General features: G+C 40.7%; 3 protein-coding genes across 4 annotated transcripts; 1 reads left to right on the plus strand and 2 right to left on the minus strand.

Annotated features, from left to right (window-relative positions):
• Nucleotides 1-5,274: 5,274 nt before the first annotated feature.
• Nucleotides 5,275-12,731, minus strand: ecd (ecdysoneless homolog (Drosophila)). Its single transcript, XM_029449468.1, has 14 exons — nucleotides 12,394-12,731; nucleotides 12,032-12,262; nucleotides 11,799-11,916; nucleotides 11,580-11,667; nucleotides 10,815-10,993; nucleotides 10,184-10,376; nucleotides 9,860-9,988; nucleotides 9,607-9,732; nucleotides 9,422-9,507; nucleotides 9,208-9,311; nucleotides 8,297-8,555; nucleotides 7,946-8,013; nucleotides 7,639-7,859; nucleotides 5,275-6,894 (listed from the first exon to the last, which is right to left on the minus strand). Exons 2-14 carry the CDS (start codon nucleotides 12,234-12,236, stop codon nucleotides 6,658-6,660), a joined length of 2,013 nt encoding a protein of 670 aa, XP_029305328.1. The 5' UTR covers nucleotides 12,237-12,262; nucleotides 12,394-12,731; the 3' UTR covers nucleotides 5,275-6,657.
• A 108-nt stretch (nucleotides 12,732-12,839) lies between these two features.
• Nucleotides 12,840-22,876, plus strand: fam149b1 (family with sequence similarity 149 member B1). 2 transcript variants are annotated; one of them, XM_029449466.1, is made up of 16 exons: nucleotides 12,840-13,394; nucleotides 14,211-14,327; nucleotides 14,894-15,038; nucleotides 15,776-15,924; nucleotides 16,069-16,212; nucleotides 16,766-16,927; nucleotides 17,043-17,224; nucleotides 17,320-17,462; nucleotides 18,118-18,186; nucleotides 18,623-18,735; nucleotides 19,019-19,243; nucleotides 20,608-20,731; nucleotides 20,861-20,986; nucleotides 21,203-21,284; nucleotides 21,607-21,744; nucleotides 21,878-22,876. In XM_029449466.1, the coding sequence occupies exons 1-16, from the start codon at nucleotides 13,348-13,350 to the stop codon at nucleotides 21,958-21,960; spliced, it is 2,049 nt and encodes a 682-aa protein (XP_029305326.1). In that variant the 5' UTR covers nucleotides 12,840-13,347; the 3' UTR covers nucleotides 21,961-22,876. The 2 variants fall into 2 exon arrangements, with proteins under 2 accessions (XP_029305326.1, XP_029305327.1); XM_029449467.1 differs by lacking the exon at nucleotides 18,118-18,186.
• dnajc9 (DnaJ (Hsp40) homolog, subfamily C, member 9) lies at nucleotides 22,867-25,505 on the minus strand. The gene is made up of 5 exons (XM_029449469.1): nucleotides 25,164-25,505; nucleotides 24,107-24,247; nucleotides 23,511-23,765; nucleotides 23,275-23,361; nucleotides 22,867-23,190 (listed from the first exon to the last, which is right to left on the minus strand). Exons 1-5 carry the CDS (start codon nucleotides 25,335-25,337, stop codon nucleotides 23,083-23,085), a joined length of 765 nt encoding a protein of 254 aa, XP_029305329.1. The 5' UTR covers nucleotides 25,338-25,505; the 3' UTR covers nucleotides 22,867-23,082.
• Between the last annotated feature and the right edge of the window lie 70 nt (nucleotides 25,506-25,575).

The raw sequence follows: 25,575 nt of genomic DNA on the forward strand, positions 1-25,575 counted from the left end.
GATGACACAGTAGGTAAACTTCCTCTCGCGGTGGTGCTAACTCTCACTCTCACACATTATGTGTAATGAAATGTGTCGGCAAACAAAGATGCTAATGGATTTCCACAGTTGTTATGTTGCTGTGTTTCGCGGGGAAAAAACAGACTTTTAATAATTACTGTGCACAGAAAATACATTGCTTCTTCAATTATGGGAAAATAAACAGTCGAGGACCAAAGTCCATCTGGACACAGTGAGAAAACAAAAGAGGTGAATGCCCGGAGCAGAGAGCAGAGCGCACTCATCATTCAGCAGCAGGAGAGACACGTCTGTTAAGACAAAGGGGGATTTCTAATAGGCTTATTATTACAGTATACCTGTATTATTATTCATATTCATATTATTATTATTATTATTAGTCTAGGTTTAGCACTCAAAGGAGCTGTTTGGAGTTTGAAGATGGAATACGGCTTCAAGAAGAATTTCAGATGGTCAGTAAAGGTTATTTTTTTTACTGTCACACGTTTCTCAGTGTTTAAAAGTGTGTTTTCAGTAAATCTTTATTAAAGCAGCGGTTAAGCTAAATTACGTGTTACAAACTTATGACTTTTACAATGTTATTATCATTTGTTTAAGTATATTTAGGTCTGTAGCTCATGTGACTTAAATATCGTCAGTGTCCCTTTGCTTGTGATGTATGAGTCTATTATACTTGATGTTAACTTTATTCATGTACATGTCGATAAAGATCTCCAATATTCTGTTATTTAGCTATACACGATTATTTTAGGAGGCTACTTTTATTATTGTTTTTTATTATTTTTGTATAATTCATAATTTCATAATTAACTAGATTTAGTTCAGCACCGAATTAAAAAAAAGCAGGTTATTTACTAAAGTTGTTTGAGTAATAAAATGAATAAATAGAAACGCACACTAGCAGTAAACATAGTGTGTGAGTAGCATTGAGTAAAACTATTCAAATCACTTTAATCAAATAAGAACAAGACAACAATAACACCGGTGCTGCTTTGCAAATTTAGCCAAGAATAGAAGAGAAATTTATGTAAAAATAGTTCATCTGTAAACAGCATATAGCACGGCAATACCAAGTGAGGATGTTGTGACCAGGTTTATCCTTGCAGTTGTTTTTGGGAGGACATCATTGATTACTTTATTACTGATCTGTAATGTTAAAGTCATGTGACTTTCTCTTCTTCCCACGCGGACTACAAACAACAGATCCCAGCAGCAAGTGACCTCTGCACAGAATGACAGCATGCCTTTTAGGTAAAAGGTAATATTATTTCTGTTATTCTGGCAACCAGGCAAATGAGAAAACCAAATGTAAAAAACTGTATGTGCATACATATACATTATCTTGATTTAGCCAAACAAAGCAACCTTGTCCGGTTGGTGGCCATTAAGCTGAACTGAAATTCAGTTCTTGTTTTAGCCTCATTTGGTTATATGGAAATGGAAAAGGAAGATTTGAAACAAATCAACTTTTTATCTTCACACAATGTACACAGCAAAGCACACACAGTGAACGACTCTGCATTTAACCCATGCTAGTATTAGGAGCAGTGGGCAGCAATACAGGTACCAATGCACACCCCGTACCTGGTTCTTTAGGGACTTGAACTCTACTGAGCGTCTGCAGCCCATGGCTTGGTATTTGGCTTTTGGTATTTAAACTAAAAATATATTTCTCACCAAACTATATATCATTTTGTTTTGACTCAAACAATAAGTTCCTGTGTGCAGTTCAGGGAGGTGGAGAAGGGGATGGTGTGCCTCAGCAAAGAAGAGTCTTTCGTCTAATCATGCACTGAACCCCCTGGTTCCCACCGTCTCGCTGGTGGTCCTGGTGACATACGGCCTGGCGGACAAACTCCGAAACTTTGTGGCCAGCATCTTCATCCCTCAGTACCACTACCCCTATGCAGTGGCTCTCTGCTTTGCCGAGGTAGGTGGATGATTCACACTTGTATCTGAATTAATTAATCAAACATGTAGGCATTCTGTGTTTGCTACCAGCTACCTGTGTATTTTATTAATTATTTAAAAGATTATGGCTCACCTGCTGTTTAGTTTACACAGAGCATTGTGTGTCCTGGCAGAAAGGTATTTGCTCACACTGCAATTACATGTGCATTTAAAGTGTGCCATCTGCCAACACATAGGCAACAATCATACATATATATATATATATATATATATATATATATATATATATATATATATGTATATTTCTTTGAAACTTACCCTTACTGTATGTACATTTATGCAAAAAATGCTACTACCAATAATAATAGTAATGATAATAATATAAAAATGATGTGTAATTCATTGACAATTCTTTAAAACAAAAATGTTCTATTGGATTGTTGTTAATCATTGAATCATAAGTAACTTTATACCTGCGCAATGAAGTGCAGTCTGCTGGCTATTGTAACTTTGTCTTTGCTGTGTGTGTGTGTGTGCGTGTGTGTGTGCGTGTGTGTGTGTGTGTGTGTGTGTGTGTGTGTGTGTGTGTGTGTGTGTGTGCGTGTGTGTGTGTGTGTGTGCGTGTGTGTGTGTGTATGTGTATGTGTGTGTGTTAGTTTGAAGGACAGAAGGGCATGTGATAGTGTTAGTGGTGAGTGATCTCATACAAAGGTGAGCTCAGGACTTTGTGAATGAGTCATGTGTGTACAGTTTGACTTTGACTGTTAACATACATGAATTGTGGGGGGGATTTATAACATGGCTTTTAAATAACACTAGATAAATAAAGCATCAAGTGGTTTAATTTAACAAAATCACACACACCTTTGATTTACAAGTTCTGAAGTAAAGACTCGACTGGGAGGGGCTGTACAGACTGAGTGACATAGGTTAACACTGCTTATAGTTCAAAAAGCAGTGTTAAAGGTTAAAGTTGTATTTATCAACATGTCATGCTGCATGTGGTAACGTCAGTGAAGGAGTTGGATGGGAATATGCATTTACTTTGATGTGATGGGGCATTTTAAAGTATGACAAACAATGCATAATGTTTTGCAATCAGTTTTCTCATTCATTATAACGAAACATTTATAAACTATAACACAATTACGTCACGGGGGCCAAACATTCATGGAGGCTATGTCCAAATTAAATCTAGGAACATTACAAATAGAAACGTTTTTAATATGTTTGTTATATATTTTTCTATCAACATGATGCCTTTCAGTCTCGTGCATCACGTCACAGGTTTGGCCGATGCTCACTCGCACCTACTGAGTGCAATTATGAACGTGCGTGCGTGCAACAGGATACTGACTGTTGTTCACTTTAACGGGCCCGAGGGCTTACATAGAAATCAGTCCACAGGCTGTAATATTCAACCGAGAAAGTCTGTGAAGGGCTTATTTTATTAAGCTACGTTACAATTACGTTGACCCATTGGCAATAAAGAACTAATAATTAATGTAAAACGTTACATATAGAACATTTAAAATAGTGAGCATTCATTTTTAGTGCATCCCACATTGTTTTCTTTTGTAAAACAACATTTATGTATATAGTATTTTATTATGAAAATTATATTATTAACTAGAAATGTGTTGTTCTTCAAGATTACTCCTAACTGTATAGTTTTAAAGTCGAAGGATTCTATATCTATAGATTAGGAGCTCAACCAATCGTACAAGGATTTCCATAAGTTTGGAATCACACGCATAACACAGGTTCTCTGTTGTTTCATTATCAACACATGGCGTTGGCCTCCTAAATCCTACACACTGGCCCTTTAAGAGATACAGATGTTGCTATGCTTAACGCTCTCTGAAATCTGCCTCATGTCCACAACCACATGAGCTGTAGCGGATGGTGTAGTTTGTTTGTCAAACTCCTACTAAGCATCTAATCATCATATCAGCCTTCTATTTGAGTCTTCAGTGCTTTGGGGTTTTTATATACACTGTAACTCTTTATATTGACATTATCTGTTCCAGGTTCTGGTCTCTCTCTTATTCTTAAATCTCCTCCATGTCCTGGGTCTGGTGCCGCTGAAACATTACTCCAGGTCCCTGGGTGAGAGGGTGCTGGTGCCCTCTATCTGTAACAGCACCCATGCTGTGCTGGCCATGTGGGCCAAGGCTGGCAGCTCCTATGCCGGCCTCTTCCCCCTCGTCCTGCCTCTGCTGCCCATGGTAACTGTGGGTTTCAGTTTCCCTCAGAAGCTGGCATCCCCTCCATTGATCGAAATCTCTGTACTTATTTCTATCCTGGGTGGGACATCTTTTGTCATCACAGGTAAACACGGTTAAATGTTATTTAGAGGTGAAACTGATGGTTCTTCACCGCAGAACAAATTGACATCTTATCAACTCCCCCTCTCTCTCTCTGCAGCCTCCCAGGGTCTGTCAGGTGTGGAGCCTCTGGAATACATGTATGCACCTCTGGCTTTAATCTTCCACAGTCTGTCTCTCACTTGGCTCGCTAAAGTGTCCGAGGCTGAGCGCCGCCACTCCCCCGATGCCCAAGCCTCCATTTTTGACATCTACTACACCCAGCTGGTCAACCAGAGCTGGGTGCTGGGCCTCCTGTGGCTGCTGCACCCAGACAGTCCCTGGCAGGTGTTGAGTCACGGCAACTGGCAATGTCTGCTCTTCCATGGATATCTGCTCGCTATTCTCCTGCTGGGGATGGTGCTGAACTTCCTGGTCGGTATGACGGCTCTGTGTGTCTCACCGCCTGCTGCTGCTGTGCTACACTCAGCAAGGCAGGTGGTGCAGCCGTTCCTCCAGCTTTTGTAGTTTCACTTGAAAGGATTAAGACAACTGTTTGACTGCTTTGTTTTAATGCGACATACACACATTGTAATTTAATACACACCTATGACCAGTGTCATAAAATACAGATCATATTGCAAACGCAAAACAAGCTAATGATTTGTTGGGTCCAACAGTATAAATGTTTTTATCTTTTTATTTTATTTTCTCAACCTGTGCCCAGTTGATAGGTCAAGATGACATAAATCAAGAGTTTTATTGCATTACATATATATTTGAAATACTAACATATGACCTTAATGCATCTCTCTTTCTTCACTATCGTCACTTCTGTTGTTGCTTGGGATAATGTCGGGAGAAGCAAGAGAGGACCTGTACAAACCAACACACCTGACTGGCCTGTTCTAGTTAGGTAAAGAACATGAGGAACTGTTAAACACAATGACAGACAGACCGTGGCTTTAATGGGAGAGCAGCAGTTTCAAACCCAGTGACCCAAATCAGCAGTAAAACAATAGAAATGTTAATTTAGAGCTGCAGAAAATAACAAGCACCTTTTTTCATTTATTCATGCAAAAGCTTTGGACATTCGAAGAGAATTCTGGCTTCTTTTTTTTTTATCATCGTCTGATAAACAATAACAGAGTTCTTGATAGTGGACACAGACTTTTGGGCCCCGACTGTAAATGTGAAATTATTTATTTAACAGTATTTATAAAATTGACAGATTTAAACTACCATGTTTGTCCTTGAATGATTCCGACAGCTTTTTCAGATGAGGAATGTGAACACAACATGTTTTATTGCTTTCACTTAACGGTGTTAAAAATATTTAAACTCAGATCCTTGACTAAAATCAATTTTTAACCCGAGGTTTGTTTGATGCTCTTGAATGAATCTGACTGCTAAAGTTTCTTAGATAAGGGATCGCGATGAGCAAGGAGATTAATAGTGTTGACACATATCTCTTTGAGTCTACATTAAGTTATTACCAGAAGCTAAATGATGTCCTAATTTAATAATAGGTTATTATTTATTCAGCTTCATCGAAGTATGTATTACAATTAAATATGTACATTAGGTAAATATTTTATATTGAATAAACTGAAATAAGAATTCATTTCCAAAAATATTTATTCTGTTTCTACCAAACCAAAAGTGCTTAAAAATCACACCAACAACATTTCATCAGCTGTAAACCAACATGCAACATAATAACTTGCTTAGAAGACTTTTTCTGTTATGCATCTGCAGTAGGAGTTCTGCGTCATCCTTCCTCAAATGTGCTTTTTCCAAATTACTTTTCAACCAAATTCAAATTCAGATCAAGATGATCAGAGAATACGTTTGTCTGATTAAGGAACATGAATAAAACAATCTGTATTTACACTGCAAGCATAACTGAAGATGAATGCATTCCTTTCTACGCTGCCATAAACATGTTCCCATCACACATCATTGATGGGAACATGCTATATTAAAAACATTTTTACCACAATTTGCACACCAATATGGACCAAAAAGAAAAACATATTGTAAAACCCTGTACATAATTTCACTATGCTAATTTGGCGAGTCGTGTATTTTTGATTAATGTATCGTGTGCTAATGCATGACACATTGTGTTTGTGTGTATTTAATATTAACTGTAAACTACAAATACTGCATGTCCAATCCAAAAGATGTTTGCTAATGTTTCATGATGTAGGAAAGAAAGAATACAGTCTTACAGAGCGCACAATAAGTTTCAGTGAGAAACACTAAATGTAAACAAAACTGTGTTTGTTTTCAATAAAAGCTCCACAGGACATCTCCGACATCCAGCGGTGCTTTGCCAAACAGTTTTAAGAGTCGCCTCGTCAACTGTAAATGCTGATCCTCGCTGCATGTTTCAGTGACTGACACCGTTTCCTGTCCTTTACGAGGTGTCAGAGTTGGGTGGTAGGTGAATACCCAGACTCTGCAGCAGGTTAGAAGCCGGTCCGGCCAGCCCGGCCTGGCAGCTCAGGGACTGCAGCAGGTTTGTGACCAGATTGAGATCGACGTCTAGAGGCTGGATCTCCTCCTCCGTCTCTTCCATCCCTCCATCCCTCGGGAAACTGTTCGTGGCAGAGGGATGAGGGGAGCCATTGTCCAAGCCTGCCTTGTTGTTATTCTGCAGAAAGGACAAATATAGTAAAACATAAGGCTCCATAACCAGGCTTGGGGAGTGACGGAATAAATGGAACGGTGTTACGTACTTAGGATACAAAAAAAGTAACAGTATCTGTTACAAAAACAATCTGATTTCCGACACATTTATTAAAAATAAAGAAGGATATACTACCACTATGTGCACACATTACCAAAACAAGTCTCACACAATGGCCTCTAACGTTAGTGAAATATAATGTGTTTACTAGGAAATTATTCTGTATGTAAAGCAGAAAAGGGAACAACGTAACAGGACAGTGAAAGTTATTGCAAAGCAGGATGATTTGCACAAGATTGTCCTTTTTGCTGAGAGGCAGCCCAGCGTGAAAAGACGGTCTGTAGTATTTGAGCGAAATAATACAAATTTCTGGTCCAGCAAACAGAACACAGTTTATGTTAATTTAATTTGATTTATAAATGGTACTGCTGTTAGTTAAAAGAAAGAATCTGGCGACACTAATGTTTCAAAGATTGGAGTGCTTGGATGATTACTGCATTTTCACAGCTGGAAGACATAACATGTTGTTCCCCTTTTCTGCCTTACAAACAAAAGTTCAGAATACATTTTTAAAGTAACCCCCCCCCCGACCCTGCCAATAACTAGATTCAGAAGTACACACGTCTATTATTTCACCTATGTTTTAAAAATGAATAATATATTCAGGTTGAGGCTGAACATTTGGGAAAATGGAATTGTATAATTTACCGTCAGATTGAAGCTTTGTCCTATATTAGTGCTCATCAGCTCCTCATCCATTTGGTCCATGTATCTTCTGAGACCGTCCAAACTGTCTGCCCCGTTCATCTCTGCGTGACCAGAGGAGCCCACTTCTTTCTCTTCCTCCATCTCTTCTTCATCCTCGCCATCATCATCATCATCATCGTCATCATCTAGATCATCTGAATCCAGCTCTTCTTCTGTGCTTCCTATACAAATTAAACGACAGAGGAAGATGTGGCATGTTTCTACTCATTATTCTTTTTACTGTTCCACGTCTTTCATAACTACATACCTAGAAGTCTGTCCAGTGCATTGGCCATGGAGTCAGGCTCGAAACTAAAAGGCTGAGTTGAACTGCTCCTGGAACACAAAAAGAGGAACGATGTCAAACCTGAACTGAAAGACTTTTGGATGCACATTGGAATACATTAGCGAGACAGGCTGGAGTGTGAATGCACGAGCATTAGCTGAACAGACGGACCATGAAGAGAAAACGATGCATTACGTGCTACAACCTACTACAATGTATACCATGGTTAGATTAACTGTCCTCCAACATGTGTGGGTGTGTTTTTCTATTCATTACAATTCAATATTGTCAAAATCAGGTTTACTGGCCAGATAGTCAGTCAGTCTGTCTCACCAGGGCAGTTCTGCACCCTCATGCGACGACATGGCGCTGAGGAAGTTCTTCATCCCCTGACTGACTGCTACCAGACTGTACCCGGCCTCCTCTTTCTCCTTGTCATCCTCCATCTCCCGTCTCCTCTCCTCTGCACCCTCGACATGCTGTGTCTGTTTGGTCGAGCTGGAGTTTCGGCTGCCAACATCAGCTCTGCCCCCGCTCCTCTCTTGCAACATACGCTCCAAATCCTGAGTTGTGATATCCAGCCAGCTGTCACCTGGAGATGGGCGCAAAGACAAACCATCATGGGAAATACTTGAAATGGAGAAATGGTAGAGAATGGAGGATGCATACCAAAAGGACAGAAACTGAAAGAAATTGCAGGAATCAGAAAATCCCAGGTGGCAGAGACAAAAGGCAATATCTACTTTCTAGCAATGACATATAAGCCTTACTTTATATGTATTAAGTAAGTAAAGTAGTACAAAGTTAAATCACTCTCTACGTTTCTACGTTGACACATTCTGATGACTTTATTTCGGCTGTCCGGACTGGTCACCATTCTACCCAAATATAACAGACACATTCAGGTTGTTGTGTTTTTAAAAGGATGAATCTACAAACTTTTTACAAATAACTTTTAAGAGTGTTTCATTTTAAAAGTAGAACGGGCCCTCTGAGAGTGCAGACCTTCGTCAACGCCAAATGCCCTGTCTCACAATGTTAACAAAAGTGAAAAATAATGTGTATGCGTGATTTGGATCCGCTCCAAAATGTAATCGCTTTTTCTTTGGCCCCTGCTTCACCCTTTCACCAAATTTCAAGAAAATCTGCCCAGTAGTTCTTTTCGTAATCCTGCCGACAAGGAGACAAACAAACAAACCAAATGGAAAACATAACCTCCTTGTTGGAGCTACATGTTCACTCACTGTCCTCTTGGGGGAGCTGTGACTCTTGTTTCTTCAGCTCCTCCAAGTTTGAAGGACTGCAGGTCTGCAGCAGCTGGAGAACCTCCTCACCCGCGGACAAAGCACTGAGAGAGCACACACACAATAGGGACATTCAGACAGATACACTTGGATGTCACAGGCAAACATATTGACACGGTGTTCCTACACACGCATGCACCGCCACAGTGCTCACCTTGATTCTGAGGAGACAGACAGTTTGAAGAAGTTTTCCGCAGATCTCGTCAGTTCTCTGTAATGAGCCGAACCTTCCAGTTCTTCCTGCATTTGAGAACAATAAATGTATGATGCATATTTGTACCTTTATACATTAATATTCCAGATGTGGCTTCCTGTTGAACAAAAAGAAGTGAGACTAACCCGGAAGAAGCCGTTCCTTTTCAGACTGTCCATGAAGCCTTTCCACTGGGGGTTACAACTGATGGGGGCATCAGGCTCTGATGATGGCAGCCTGCACTTAGAGCACAGGATCTCAAAGCCATGGGCCTGGGAGAAACAAACAGACACATAATCAAATACAACACTGAAAGGCCACCTTGTGTTCAACCAAATGCAATAGTTTAATGATCAAAAAACAGTTCAGAATAAAGAGGAAACAGAGATGATGGCTCACCAGTTTCATGCCCAGCTCCTGTGCTTTGTATTGGGGATGAGCGTCAGGAGTCAGGGTGAAGCCGCTCCTCCGGTCGGGGGTGAACCGTTGCTGCTGCAGCTGCGCGTACAGGCAACGGGTGAATGTCACCTGCGAACACATATAAAATACAGTATTGTACAAGGTTATAGTTTGCATAAAAGTTTTGAAGACATTTCACAAAAGCTGAAACATACTAATGAAAAACCCAAACAGTGATTACAGTACAACACAGAAGCCGTATTTAGAAATCATTTCCTTTCCTCGCCTAAATCGCCACAATCATAAATCTTCAGGTGTGTTTACCGAGGTGAGGACTCTTGTGTCAGGAGGAAAGGTGGTGAAGCTTCGACACGCCTGCAGATCTACTGGATCCCGCAGGTAGAAGGCCGACACTGCAGGAGCGACCAGGTCTGGTCGTTGTGCTAACACCATGGCGATACCTGAAGGTATGAAGCAATGAGCACGATGGAGGCCAGCTTTGATCTTCTCTGGGTACCTAAGTGGAGAGGAGATTGATTTTCTTTTCATTTGTGATACTTTAACAGATATTCTTTTCATCCACTTACATAACATATGTATGAGTCTGTTAATAAGCTATTCTTATACTTCTGCAAATGTTTTATTGAGTCTGTAGTGAAAAAGTATCCAACACTGATTCTGCAACTTGAAACTATGCATTTGGACATTTGACTTTTTTCCTCTTTAGTGTGAAAACAGAGCTAACATGACCACAGGGCTAATGTTGCTATTGTTTTTATCATGTAACCTTTATAATTTTCAATATTCTATTTGACTAGTCTCATACAGACACAGACAGTGAGGATTGGATCGGAGCATCCCTAGTGGAAAGCATATATGCTTGTCAATGATGTTGAATTTGCAACACATTTGTGTATTAAAAATAGACTTTTAACAAGTGAAGACGTCCTCTCACCCCTCGAAACGCTTCTTCAGGGCTGAACAAATCTTGGGGCTTGCCTGACACGCCTCTGGGTGGGTGGAGAGCAGTGCTGCAGCTTGTGCCTCAGTTGGTACTTCATCTCTTGAGACCCCCACTGGACTGGATTTTGAGGGACAGGGCAGAATATGTAACTCTCCCCTATAGAGGAAGACCTGCAAAAGAGAATGAGTACAAGGCTTAAACTTTTACTTCTGGCAATTTAATTTACTGGCTTTTTGTCGAGGGAACCAGTGGGATGCAGTGGGAACTTCCGGGGTTGGCCTACAAAAACACGTCATCCCTGTAACACTATATTCCACTAAAGTATTAACATCACCTAGCAGAGCCATGAAACTAAACAATAATAAGGAAAATTATTATAGAAAACATACGGTGAGATATATTTTTTTGTTACATGATCAATTTTTTGCAATCATCTTGTCTTACAACATGCCAACAAGGAAAAGTTTTGAAACTAGTCTGACGCCAGCTCATAACGGAAATGTAGATAGTGATGATTACCACACGTTTCAAATCAAACAAATAAGGTTTGGGATATCAATCGACAATTTTATGGTATACTTTGGGAAATGTTCAGAAGTAAAAAAGGGAAATATGTGTGATTTGCATTTCAAGGGCTAAGACATGTAAATCCACTGGTATGGTCCTTTAAATTAGATATATCAACAGTGATAAAGACAACAAAAGACCACAAAGCATAAAAAAGACAACAACAATAATATCTCATGGTCAGCTCACCCTGTTTTCACTGGTGTCTGGATTCAGCCACTTGGGAAGATAATCTGCTGCTTCAATCAGAAGAAACTCTCCGTCATTGTCCTCAACTCTTCACACACGAACATGACAAAGAGAAGCAAATGACACCTGAAAGTGATCCATGTTTACGCACTATACAATGACAATCAAATCTTTAGTTTTTACATTTTTTTTTTTTTATATATGAACATTTAGTCTCACCTGGCTGCAAGTTCTGGGAAAGCCTCTGTAATTTGCTGCAGGAGGTAAACAACAAACCATTCGTCCTCAACATTATCCCCAAACTGAGTGCTACCTCCAATGTGAGCAGGGGCACCACCTGTCGATAAAGATAACATAAATCAGTCTTTAGTTTGGGTAACATAACCAAGAAAAGCCAGAGTGTACTAATATATTTAAATCGATTACTCTCTGAGGTGTTGATAAGACTGTACCTTTCTCAGGATTATACTTGAGGTTGAATGACTGATGCTGCCAGATGTATTCTATCAGGAGTGGAGCAACCTTTGCCAAAATCTCCTCTACCAGATGTGTGAGATGTTCCTCAGTCTGCTGTGAAGTTGAACCGTCTGGCTGGATCAAGAAGAGTTTGTACTGAACCATGTCCTCCTGAATAACTCTCCTCTGCATGGCGTCCATAGCAGTAGCTTATTTTTTTAAAGTATCTAGATTCAAATAGAAAGAAAGAGTGAAGAATTAGTATTCATTAAAGGCTACATAACCGCTCAATTAACCACATACAATTTATTACTGCTGATATTCAGGACAATCTCTTAAAAGTGCCAGTAAACCTTACCTTGGCTTGTTTTGTTTTTATGTGAGGTATATGTCGATGTAGTCCGGAGAGATTTGAATGTAGGAAAAACCTTAAACTTTTGTCATTTCTACGTACGTTTCTAGCACGCCATCTGTCACTGTTTTGGTCCTACTGTGAATCCTACTCGACTGCACCAATCTTGTAACAAATTATAGTTCCTACCTTTTATATTAACCACATTTCGTTGTTCTACAGATACAAAAGCAACCTAGATTATACCAAAATTACATCTAAAATAAAACAGATTTCTACTGAATTTAATACAAATCTAATAATGAATTACATAATGCGCATTTTGAGTTCCGTCGACATACCATAATACACCAACGGCAAGCGGTTACATTTCACGAACGCAATCACGTTGTCGATATGGATGCTGGGAGTTGTAGTGAAATAGCCAACTGTCTAACGGCTAGTTTGTGGTAGTCCGAAATCTATTTCCCGTGAGACCCCGGGCATACGGATCTGCGTATCCATGACAGCCGTATTATTGTTGTTGGTGGTGCTAACATTAGCAAGTAACTCCTCTGAGGTGGCGATAGCTAGCTCCACTAACGTCATATTTACGATGTAAACCTACTTTCTAAACCATTTAAAATGCCAATTTAGTGTAGCGAGGCTTATCTAGCAGGAAATGCCTTTTGAGGAATTATACAATGCTGATCGTGCCTTGTTGATGTTTTATCTTTCTGTTGATGTAACGTTAGCTAGCTTACTTTTAGACGTACCCTGCTCCTAACATTAGCTGCAACTATTAGAAACAACGTTAGCATCTGTAGCCAAAGCCACGTCCAGCTTCCCTGCACTAAGGGGGTTTATCTGCGGACTAGAGGAAATGTCACACACCCCTCTGAACTGTTCCCAGCGAGCCAAGGACGTGGAGGCAAGAATGAGAGACGAGGGCTTGAGCCTATAAAGCGGAGACTAGGGAGAATGATTTCACGATACAACAGAAGACCTGTATCGCACAAACTTGAAATGTGAGTACCAAAAATAAAGAGTTAGGTCTGAATTTGATACTGTACCAACTGGACACTGTAAACATGGTTTCCCAGCTGTCAGAGGCTGAATGCTTTTATTACACACTGGAGGAACGTGATTGACTATCCAATGACAATGTAAAATAATATTGTTATTGATCCAGTTACTGACAGTCCATCTGCCACACCAACAAGGTCTGTCGCCTGGTTTGGACAGTTCAACATTTCACATATAAAAGGAGAGTAGAAGTATAGTTGATGCATGTGTAATTGTCGTATTTACACTACAGTATTCAATATTGTTTTGACAACAAGACATTTTTAGGTCTCTTTTTGTACAGAGACAATGACACCAAGGAATCCATTAAATGTACATTTTCATTCCACAAGATAACTCAATGACATTTGGTATAACACTGACCACAGGATGTTTTATACAAAAGGAAGAGGTCTGTCTAGTTGGGTATTTATGGAATTGTAAACTATTAAACTAAAATAATATCTAAAACTATGAGGTTAATCTGTAGTCTTCTATCTTGCTTTAAGTATACATTATTTGTATTTAATGGGCATGTAAAACTACCTTTAAATAGATACTTCAACAGCATATTTTCTATTATTCGCACATCTAACTCTGTTTTTACTCAAGTCTGGATTCAACAGCTGCTTCACTCATATTGTCATGATGTTTTGTAATGCTATTGTGACTGTAAGCCTATCACTGACATTAAACACACCACTGCTGGCCTTTACCAAAATGTTACTACAAATTCACTTGTTTCGTTACATTTTTTTCTCAATCGGTCTTTCATGCAGTCGCGGGTTGTCTCGCAGCAGCCTTGACCACCACCCTCTCCCAGAGGAAGCCGACGACAACCAAACGCCTCAGCGTTACCTCCATGACCTCCAGGAAGCTGTCTCCGCTCACAACAGGTAACTAAGTCCTGGTCGCTCTACAGACAGGCAACCCGGCTTTGTTCTGCAAGGAGATAAACCATGATGGCAATGCCAGAGTGAGGCCAAGATGAAACGACTTGCACCTAGAACACAAACATACTCTTTTCCTATAGCTCGTTTTGTAATATTACACCATCTTGAGTGGACAGCTGATTCTCAGGGCTGTCGCTATGTGAAACAAGACACCCAGAAGCAGTGGATTAATTGATATCACATTGCCTCCTTAAGATGTGCGGTTAAAAGAATAAATTATGAGTCAGGCTGTTAGAATATTCAATTACTTTGACATTTGCTCTTTATTTTCCACTTTGATTATGTCACCAACCACCATCACAGTACGATGGTGTGATATGCAGCATCATACATGAGACCTGGTTTATATTGTGACAAAGAGAGTGTCTCACTGGGTATATATGAAACAGATGATGGTTTGATTCGGAAAGAGGAAGGTTTGGAAATATACTAGGAACATGAAATGTGGTGAAACATTACTTCTCAAACTGTACATAAACCTCACAACTTCTTTGTCCTTTTTTACATAGCTCAGAGACGTCTGCTGCCTCAGGCCACTCTGACTGTCCCACCGTCATCTCTGTAGACTCCAACCAGTCCTGGTCAGGTATCCACAGCTCCACAGGCACTGGCATCTCCACAGAGAGGAGCTCTGTTTTCTCCTGGGGCTACGATGTAAGTCTACTCCTGAGATCTTAATGTGAACAGATGATCAGTCAAAGAAACATACTCAAGTTGGCACGCACAGCATTGTTCCATCCTCTCTGTTATTCTGTTGCAAATATAAACAAGATTCCTCAGACATACTTTCATGCACATTTTAATATCAGATTTTGATTTACGTACTAACACCTGTCACCTTTTGGCAAACCTGTGGAAAACCATAAAACAACCCGCAACCAGTGACTGTATTGTACATTAGATGCTTCTTTGTCTGCTACTTCTTTGTATATGCAATGTGTGATTCCACTGGGTATTGGTTTGTTATTATGCTTTGCTTTCTAGCCTCAGCTTGTCCTACAAAACTTTTCCAGGACTCAATGATTTATTTAGTTTGTTGTCCTCAAGCTGCTTCTGTGAACACCTCAGTTATGCAAACTAACTCACTCCTAACTCACCTCTCTGTCCCTCTCTATCATTTTCTTTATAGCATATGAACAATCCTGCTTGACCACACACACACACACACACACACACATCATAAAGGGTCACAGGGGTTAATTATTATGCATGTTGAAGCTTGCCTTGAGATAAATAAAAAAAAGAAAAGAAAGAATGGCGATGCGTGGCCAATAACTGATGAACAGACTGAAGAGAAGCAGATTTCAGTCATCGAGCCGGTGTATGAGAACAGAGGAATGACTCGCTTTCCTTCCTGTGTCTCTGTCTCTTTTGGTTTTTCTGTCCCACAGGAGTTCGACAAGGCAGCGTCACGGCAGGTGCAGCAAATGTTTGAGGAGATCGACAAAGAGCTGTACGAGGGGAGAGGCAGCGGGGGAGGGATACTCCAGGGGCTGCAGGATGAATGTCAGCAGTGGGCCACACGTTTCCCACATCTTCGGTATGTTATCTACATTAATGTTGATTGTGGAGACAAAGCAAAAAAAAAAACAAAGTTCATTCTGGAATGAAAACATAATTATTTTACTAAAATATTCATTGTGTGTGTGTGTGTGTGTGTGTGTGGTGTGTGTGTGTCACTCAGGATCCTGGGGAGTCAGCTGATGTGTCCCAGTGATGAGGGCTTCCAGTGGTATGCTACTTCAGGGACATGCACCGCTGCCAGCAGCCCATCAGCGGGCAACGAGAGCAGAGTGAAGTCCCCGGAGAGAGATAACGGGGGCACAGAGTAAGTTTTAACTGCACCGATTGAGTGTCTGATGTCAGAAGGACACATAAGTTCGATACACTTCCTTGATGTAAGGAACTACTGTTATTTCGTTTAAAGACATTTGTGAGAAATATTATGTGTCCTTCTCTCAAGTGGCTGCTGGCCGGCTGTCCACATGACTGGTGTTAGTGCATCAATTATAGAGCAGTCCTGGCTGACTCTGCGGTTTTGTGACCTCGATATTCAGGCTTTTTAATTAAGTTTGTGGGTCACGTTGGCTAGCTGAGCTGAATAGTCGCTCGGGCTGCCACATCTAAAGCTAAGTTGACATAAAGGACGTTGTGTCACTTTGTTAATGTCACTATGCGGTGTGTGTCAGTCTGAGCATGTGCATGCCATGTTTTATACTGTAAAGGTTTGTGTCAGGATTTCCCCTCTGCTGTTCAGCCTGGAGTTGTCAGCTGGATTCAAGTTTATTTATTATTTATAGAAAACCATACAGGGTGTGTGGGCGTGTGTATATGTTTAGGTGGTTTACAATGTGTGCCATTGTCTTGGGGGGGGGGGAAAGGTTGAATGTGCAGGGCAGGAGAGCGGCGCTGAACAAGTCCTGCTCGGCAGAGTTGGACGAGCCCCATGGCCTCCCCAGTGGCTCCAGCAGTCACGACAAGCCGAGAGTGATTGAAGTGGAGGGTCTGATGGAGGAATACCTGGCTTTCGATAGCAGGGACTTGTGAGTTACTCACTTTCCTCATGCTACACAGTAATGTTCGTATTAAAACATCTAAATCTGAACCTCGACTGTTAAAAGGATTTACTATATCTGCATATCTACATACCTTCTGCAGGGAGGACGAGTGGGAGCAGGATTGTTTGGAGTCGGCTCGGAGGCACCACTGTCTGCCGCCTGTCTCTCCATACCGGTGTCGCCGTCAGGCCGTCCTCGACCTGCTGTTCGATGATGTGTGGCAACGGATGGTTGGCTGGATGAAAGAGCTGGTTCAACGTCACTGGGAATGCTGCACCTCAAGTAGGGCAGAATTGAACTATTTTGCAAGCATTAGACTTGACTGATATAAACTAATGCACACAGTATTTGTAAGTGATTGTACGTGTGATTGGCAGACGATGAATCGATTTCTGGGAACTTGAGCCCCGTCCAGCAGGACTCCCAGAATCCCTTCATGCTGCTCTCCATGCTGCCCACGATGCTGCCCAAACTCGGCCAGAGCAGGGTGCCCCCGCTCACAGCTGGCCTGCAGTTCCAGGTCAGTCGTCTGAGGGTGGGCTGGGAGGCAGCGGGGGAGTAGACTGGGAGCCTCATTTCACTTTCATCACTGTCACCATGTTCTGGAGATCAATTCAAAACTCAAAAAACGAAATGATTCCTTTTTAAAAAGTCATCTATTTGGGCTTATTTTATATAAATCACCAAAACAAAAGTTTACTTTTTACCTTGAGTAAAATGAGTTTCCTTCACTGTAATAATTACTGCGATATATAACATGAAAATAAAATGATGTATGTAGTAGAAGACATGTTGACTCGAGTTGACCTTGAATGATTTAGCCCCGAGGAGACTACATAACATTTGCTCAGCTTTCCTAACTGTGAGGTCTGAGCTGTAGAGTCACGTGTCTCCACAGTCCACAATTGATTCTCTACTTTTTTCACTCCTACTTGTTGCTCCTTCAGTCTTTCAATGCTTCCAGTTCATTAACTTGTGTCACTGTTTTCTTTCCTTCCCTCTTTACTCTCTGCCCTTCACCTTGCCAATGTGTTTTCTTTACCTTTTCTTTTTTCCCCTTCTTTATGCCATTCATTCCCCCTGTCTTTCTTTCCCTCTATGTTCTTCACCCTTCTCCATTTCTTTTATTCTATATCCACTACCTTCCTTCGGTCATGCCTTTTCCCTTTTTAAAGAACACAAAGTCAAGGGGCTCAAAGCACAAGTCCAGACGGAAATCCAAAAAGCAGAAAAAGCCTTCCACTGTATGTAACACCCTCACTTAGAGCCACATCGGCGGCTCATTATCTTTTATATTTAGAATAAATGTGCTTGTGCCTGTTGATTAACCCGAATGCATCACCACCGTTAATCTTTTTGATTAACTGCAACCTATTTTGAACATGAATTACTTTTTGTTTTCTTTCTTTTCTTTCACAACAAGAATGTTGGAATGCTTTGTTTTGCTAGTTATTGCTTTTGTTGCATTTATGGGCAGATATGGGGGCATCACTGCATGATATTTATTTGACAATATGCTGTATTGAACATATGGAATTAACTAACCATGTGGCCACTGGCCTTCATTACATACATTATGTGTACCTGACCTGCCTTTCCTCCTATAATATCTCACTTGTCTCCTCTTACCTCTCTTAATCATTCCTGTCTTTCATCCCTTCATCTCACACCATTCCCCAGGTTGGAAAGGTCCCAGTAGGAGCAGCAGCGACCCTGCACAACCTGAATGACCTCATTGTGATCCACAGCATCCCCCTGCAGCAGAGGAACCTGGGAGTGCTGGATAGAAACCAGTATGCACACATTTTACTATTCAAAACCAATGAGCATTGGTGCCAAAATGGGAAACAAAATGCAAAATTAATGACATATCCACCACACATTTGTTTATTGATAATACGTGATTTTATATTTGAATGGGAACGAAAAGAGACATATGTAGTTCCTGTTTTCCATTTACAGGTAAACACATTAAAGAGTCTCATGTCTTTGTCCCTGGTTGAGTACACAATCAGTTGGCAGCAGGTGGAAATGCACCATTCAGTGATTGTGCTCCACTCTGTTCTTGCCATACAGGGAGCCAGAAGAGCGGGCGTCTCACAGGCCAGGCTCCAGCGTGATCCCCTCCAGCAAACCTCGCCCTCGCCGAGCCCTGGAGCAGAGCTCGTCCTCGCTGTCCCGTCCGGCACAGTCTGCCCGACGCAGAAACCCTCCACCCCGAACCCTCGTGCCACTGGTTCCCAGCCTGAGTCAGTCCTGCGCAGCGGGATCCATGGATGAGGTCATCCGCGGGACACGTCTGTGAGTTTTAGCATCATGGGAAGCCCGCCAGCCCTCCTATCTTGCTTTATACTCTCATTCTCCCCTACTGTGTCTGAAGTTGTGCGGAGGCACAGTGAGATTACTTTGAAAACCGACTCCGTTTCAACTTGAGCCTCATGGCTCTGTGCAGGAGAATAATGGGCGGGGGGGGGGTGTAGATGGAGGTAGATATGGGCTGATAGAAGTTCCTGTGTGAAACCAACTTCACAGATGAACTTGTTATGAACCGCAGGTGAAAGAGTATTAGCGTTAAGTGTGTCGTGTAGTTTTCCTTCCATGTGGAGTTTCAATGCTTGTGCAAAATACAACAACTGCTGTATCTTAATAAGTAATGTTAAACTTAGAGAGAACCTTAATGACGTTTTATCTTTTGAGGAATAGTGCAAGATTTTATGCTTATTTCATTTATTGCAGAGAGTTAGATGAGACGTTCGAAGACTGAAGTGTAAAAACCTTTGTGCTTTTCCTTTACTGTCATTACGTTGAGGCTCAACTCCAGGAAGTCACTGGACAAGAAATAGTCCTGCAGGACGCCACCAAACACTTCATATCAACCACTGAATAAAAAACCTGATCAATTTAATAAAAAATAACAAAATAGATACCAACCTTTCTTCCTATGACAAACACTTCTCCATACTGTGTATATATATGCACATATGTATACTATGTATACTTTTATCCAAATGAAATCAGTGAAACAACATCAGCCGGTCAGCATGGATGAGCTTCAGGGGTCTGCACATGTGGAGAAGAGGAGAAAGTAGGGGAGGACAGTCAACACCTTAATTAACCCTAATTTCCTTCATCTAACTCAACATATTAAAGCAAAACTTCCTACTATTAAAACATGTTTGCTCAACATAACATATCAATGAAAGTACATTTTATTATGTTTATTTATTTATGTTTGATGTTAGGTGTGTCTCTGTGTCTCTGCTCCTTATCTCTGGTCAGGAATGTGTGATGGCCATAAAAGGGGGTTGGAGTCATAAACTTGAGCAGTTTGTTGCTTAATATTGTTCCTTCAGTTTCTGCTGGTCTGTCCTATTACAGAAATCTGAATATTCTGTAATAATGTGTAGCTGCAGTCACCGATATCTGCTACATTCTCATCTAGCTTTCAGTACAAACACGATCTGCATGTATCTAATCACATCTTTCTCTGATTCAAAAGTATCACAAGAAGTAAAGTTCTAACTTTCATCCTTACACCTTAGCTGTGAATATTAACAACTCCCACAACCTTATCACAAAGACATAAATGTTAGTGTCATAGATGCAACATAGATGAATCTATCTATACTTATTGTCTTTATTGAAGTGTGTGTCTTCTTCCACAGACCCACAGCCAGCGACCGCCTGACGTCTCCGTTGTTGCCTCTGAGCAGGAACACACTGCTTCCCCCCATCAGCACTGCAGACCCTGAGTCTTCTCACTCCGGGCAGCAGTCCAAACCTACACAGGTAGAGAACAACACCACTGAAACCACACATCTAACAGTAACCCGAAAGTGTTCAAGTATACAGCCTTAAAGCTATTTATAGCATCTCTCGAATGCAGTAAACAGCTTGTCCCTTGTTCCGTCTGACCAGCGTCCGAAGGGCCCGTCCAGCCGCGCCCACAGTGCTATAAATGACGAAGCTGGCAGTTCAATACCAAGGGATCGTCACCATCTACTGGACGTCTTCTCTCGCCCCAACACCACCCACACATACAGGGTGAGAGGCTCTTCCTCTTCACAGACTCCTGCATACACAGACTCTGTACTATAACAAGCGGCAGGTCAATGATTTTGTTTCTTTCTATGGAGTGAAGTTTTCTTTTTTAACTCATCAGTTTTAGGTCTTGAGTAATGAGTTGGCAAAGTTTATATTCTGTATTTTATGATCAATGGAGATGTTACTTTAGTGTTTGACCCCTGGTTTTGTTTTCAGTCGGACACTCCGTACCGCCGTTCCTTCACAGTGTTGGACAATATCGTGCAGGGCCGGCCAGGCAGAGCTTCTGCGGCCACAGGTCAGGAATGCAACTTGAATTGTTTAATATAAAAACATAAAAATGCTCCTGGAAAAACTAATGTGATATACAAAAGTGGCTCCCAACCGTTTCTGTCAGTCTACCCTGTCAGACTAACTTAAGTACCGGTTCATCAACATCACTTATGTTCATGTTCCAATGATATTTTCTATTTCAGTCATTTATCCATTATATTTTATTATATATCCTGTTTTGTGTTTTTTTTTGCCAGTCCTTGAACTGTACGTAGCCAGTGCCTGTGGAAAGATATGGATTTTGTAGTACCTCAGTTATGCATTCATTTATTCGTTCATTCCGCCAGACTCTCTTGGAATTGGTGTGACTGGCATCAGTCTTGGCATCAGCAGCTCATCTTTCTTGGACTCGTTTTCCCACCACCCCTTGGGGCACTCGCCCATCAAAGACGAAGAGGAGCCGGACCCACAAGCCCCTTTCCCAGGTCAGTGGAATGAAGCACGGATGAAACTCCATGAACTTCCAGAACTTGGTTCTCAGATAAACTATGAATGAAGGAGGTTGCAGCAGCTGTATCTTCATTAACTTGAGGTTTTTATCCTTCCTCTTTCTCGCAGCGCCACTGATACCAGTGTCCGTCCCACCTCGGTCTTACACCAGGGGGGGCATCTCATCCAGAGCCAGCAGACCTGGCTTGTAGTTTGCTTCCAGAACCTTCAGCCATTCATCTTTATTCCCCACAACAAAGTGCAACACTCTGCAGCATCTGTGCCCACCAAACTTTTTTTTTTTTTTTTTAAACAAGTAGCAGATTTCGTTTTTTAAAATATTTTGCTGCTTTGGTGAAGTTTTTGTTAAGAGGCCTATTTTTGTATTCCAGGAATCAGCTTATGTGGCTGCCAAACACAGTAACTCCATCTTCATGTACAGTATAAGCTGTATGCGTGGATATTTGTGCTATGTATGTATGATCTGAATGTGTATATATTTATTTAAATGTGAATGTACAGTATATTATCCGTGGTGTGTTGTTGTACTGGTAAATGACTATGCAGGGAGTAACGCATCCGCCCAGACTGGGAAAAAGACGATACAATTAAAACGCACTTTTTTCCCTCTCTGATGCTACATCAGAGTGTTTAGTACTGTATCTTTTATATGAAACTATTTAACTGCCCTTAGAACAGAGAGGATACCTTGAAAGTTTTTTGCCTTTGTCTCCATTAAAGCTCAGTTTAAATCATAAGTCAGAAGAGGGAATATGGCGGCTGAATATCTCTGCAGGCCACATACTTTTACTACACCTCAAGATAATGTAGGAATACAAGAGGCAGATATAAGAAACTGTTTGTAAATAACAAAGGAATTCATTCATCATGTCTGTATTTGAGGAAAATGTTTATTACCTGAGCAAAGCCAAGTGGAGATGCTTTGACAGGTGACATCAGGGTTACTGCACAAAGGTTAGTTTTCCCTTCATTCGTTAATAAAATAATATATCGGACAGCCATGCTACAAAGGTGACAAAGCTTGAAAATCAAAAGTTTTCTTGGATGCATTTTTTCTTTGATTCAATTTTATACAAAAAGAATAAAAAGCTGTGTACAAATAATGTATATAAATATGAATTTATTTGTGTTTTAGGAAGAAATAAGACATTTCAAGAAATAAAAGATGCATTTACATTCTGATAAGCGTCAACTTCCAACTATAAAATAAAATACAGAAACGGGAACAGTTTAACATCTGCTGCTTAAACTTGAATGATCTAAATCTAAAAGAGTGACACATTTATCTGCTGTAACCGGAGCCCGAATGCTTTTCACTTTTTTCCTCTTTTCACTTTTTTGGACCCACTTTCTTTGGAGTATTTTGCTTCCAGGTCAGACAGGAAACTGTTGAAATTCTGCTCTCTGGACTTCTGTTTTTGCTGGAAAATAAGAATGAAAGGATGGTTATTGACAGAAAAACAACCCCCTAACAACTTCACACATATGCGTATGTAATATCTTACCTTAAGCATCATCACAAGACTGTCATCCTCATCACCAAGCCCCATCTCTTTCTGCATTTCTTCTGCTTCCTGTCGCTCTCTATCAGCCTGGAAGGTCAATTGCAATCAAATTAGAGTAGAAGTAGAAAAGTGTAAATGTTTTTGAGGGATCCAACAATCACGTGAGATAAAATCTAGATATAAATAGACTATGAGCTGTGAGGATTTTGTGGCTTTAACGCCAACACATTTCTCACCCTCTTCCTACGAGACTTCTTCTTCTTCTCGCTCTCCTTCGTAAATGCTGGAAACGCTGTGACTTCCCCGCTCTCGATGGCAGCCTTGAGGATGCTGCAGAGCCTGGGCTCATCTTCCTGGGAGCAGCACATGGCCGAGGCTGTGATGGCGTCCATATTTCCCTGGTGCTGCACATACAGCTGGATCACATCCTGACGCTCCTCATCAGAGCCCTTATATTTATTCTCAAACTCAAGGATGTCCTGCACTGTTATCTAAGAGATGGAGAGAAAACAATTACAGTTGCTGGTCAAGGCAATACAATTATGTTATGTGCAAATGTTATGATGCTGCAACAAAATAAACTAGAAATAATATATTTGCAATAATCCACCATGATCCCCGGGTACAACTATGTTGTAGGTTTGTATTTGTTGTACCAGTGCAGGTGCAGTGACACATTCCCATCTACTGTATATCATCTATAATACAATTCCTGGAATAGAAGTGACTCACTCCAGGTCTCACATCATCACATGTAGAACACAAAGCAATGTGTGCAACTCATAGATCACGTCAATAACAATAAAGAAAAACACCTGCTGTGCTGCGTTACCTTGGGGAAGAGCAGTCTCCAGTAATCTTCCCAGCAGCGGTCTTGACTCAGGACGTCAGACTCTTCATCTACCACCCCCTGCTCATCATAAACAGCTCTCTGCTCCTTATCGCTCAGAACCGCATACAGCTTTCCCAACACCTAGAGGGCAAAACACAATCAGGCGATACTCCATTTTACACACACTACTCTGTTATTATAGGCCTACACATTATACAATTAATATGAAAAAGGATGTGGAGATGCATCGAACTAATGATATTATCTGCTTTAAAAAAAGCAACATCTATATTAGGTTTAGGTGATATGATGATACAGCATGGGACGTTGGAAAAATTATCCAATAGTGAGATTTTGTTATACCGAGGAAGCTATTGATTTACTAAGGTTGTATTAGCACATTATGGGCAATGTTACATTAATCATCTTTATAAGATATGAAGCTAGCAGGTCTCTCAGATCATCATATATATATATATATATATATATATATATATATATATATATATATATATATATATATATATATATATATATATACACACACACATCTCTGGTCTATACATTTTCTAAATTGAGCTTTTAAAAAAATAGTAACGTTATCCCACAATATATATATATATATATATATATCACCCTCCTCTAATCCATTATTTTACTACTGTTGATAAAATATTTTTTCTGACAGCATGATATACAACTGGAAAACCAGCATCAATAAAAAAGGAGGAAGGTCTTGAGGCATACCTGACAAGTCTATTTTGCACCTAGCTACAATTATACCAAAGCTCTTTCAAAAATGCACACAATCAATGTCATCAGTAGGAATACAATATCGAAAAACATCACTGCTTCTCTTCAAATAGCACAAATGCATGACAAAGTCTCTATAATACTATCGGCAATAAGTTTGTGATTGCAGAGGGGGGGAGTTATTCATTGCAGCTAAAGTTACATAAATTAGCTGTGTTAGCTAGCTAGTAAAGCTAACCTGTGTTCATTGTGTGTGTGTGTGTGTGTGTGTGCAGTCTGTAAGCCAACAACAAGGAGAGTTAACCTGAAATTTCTCTGTGGCCAGTGGGTCTTCAGGAGCCCTGTCTGGGTGGACTTTCAGCGACACTTTGTAGTAGCTCCTCCGGATCTCTGTCTCGGTTGCCTCTTTGTTGATGCCGAGCACCTCGTACAGGTTTGAGGTCTTCAAGAGCTCCTCGCACCGCTCGAGCAAACCCATCCTGACAGCTTTGACCGAGTACGTTAATCCAGTAAAGTATTTCCTCTCATGCGTGTTAGCGATTTATTACAGTTTAGTTTTGTGTCAAGAAGTTAAATAAGTCCTATCTTCTGCCTCCCCTTTGTTGGCGATATCAATTTGGCGCGCTGGCCTGTCACATAAAGATGTACGTACAGCGACGTGCTTACGTCACAACAACAAACGCCCTCTTATTGGTTCCCATGATTCAACTCGTCAG

The sequence above is a fragment of the Cottoperca gobio genome, chromosome 15 (genome assembly GCF_900634415.1).
Source record: "Cottoperca gobio chromosome 15, fCotGob3.1, whole genome shotgun sequence".
Lineage (NCBI taxonomy): Eukaryota > Metazoa > Chordata > Actinopteri > Perciformes > Bovichtidae > Cottoperca > Cottoperca gobio.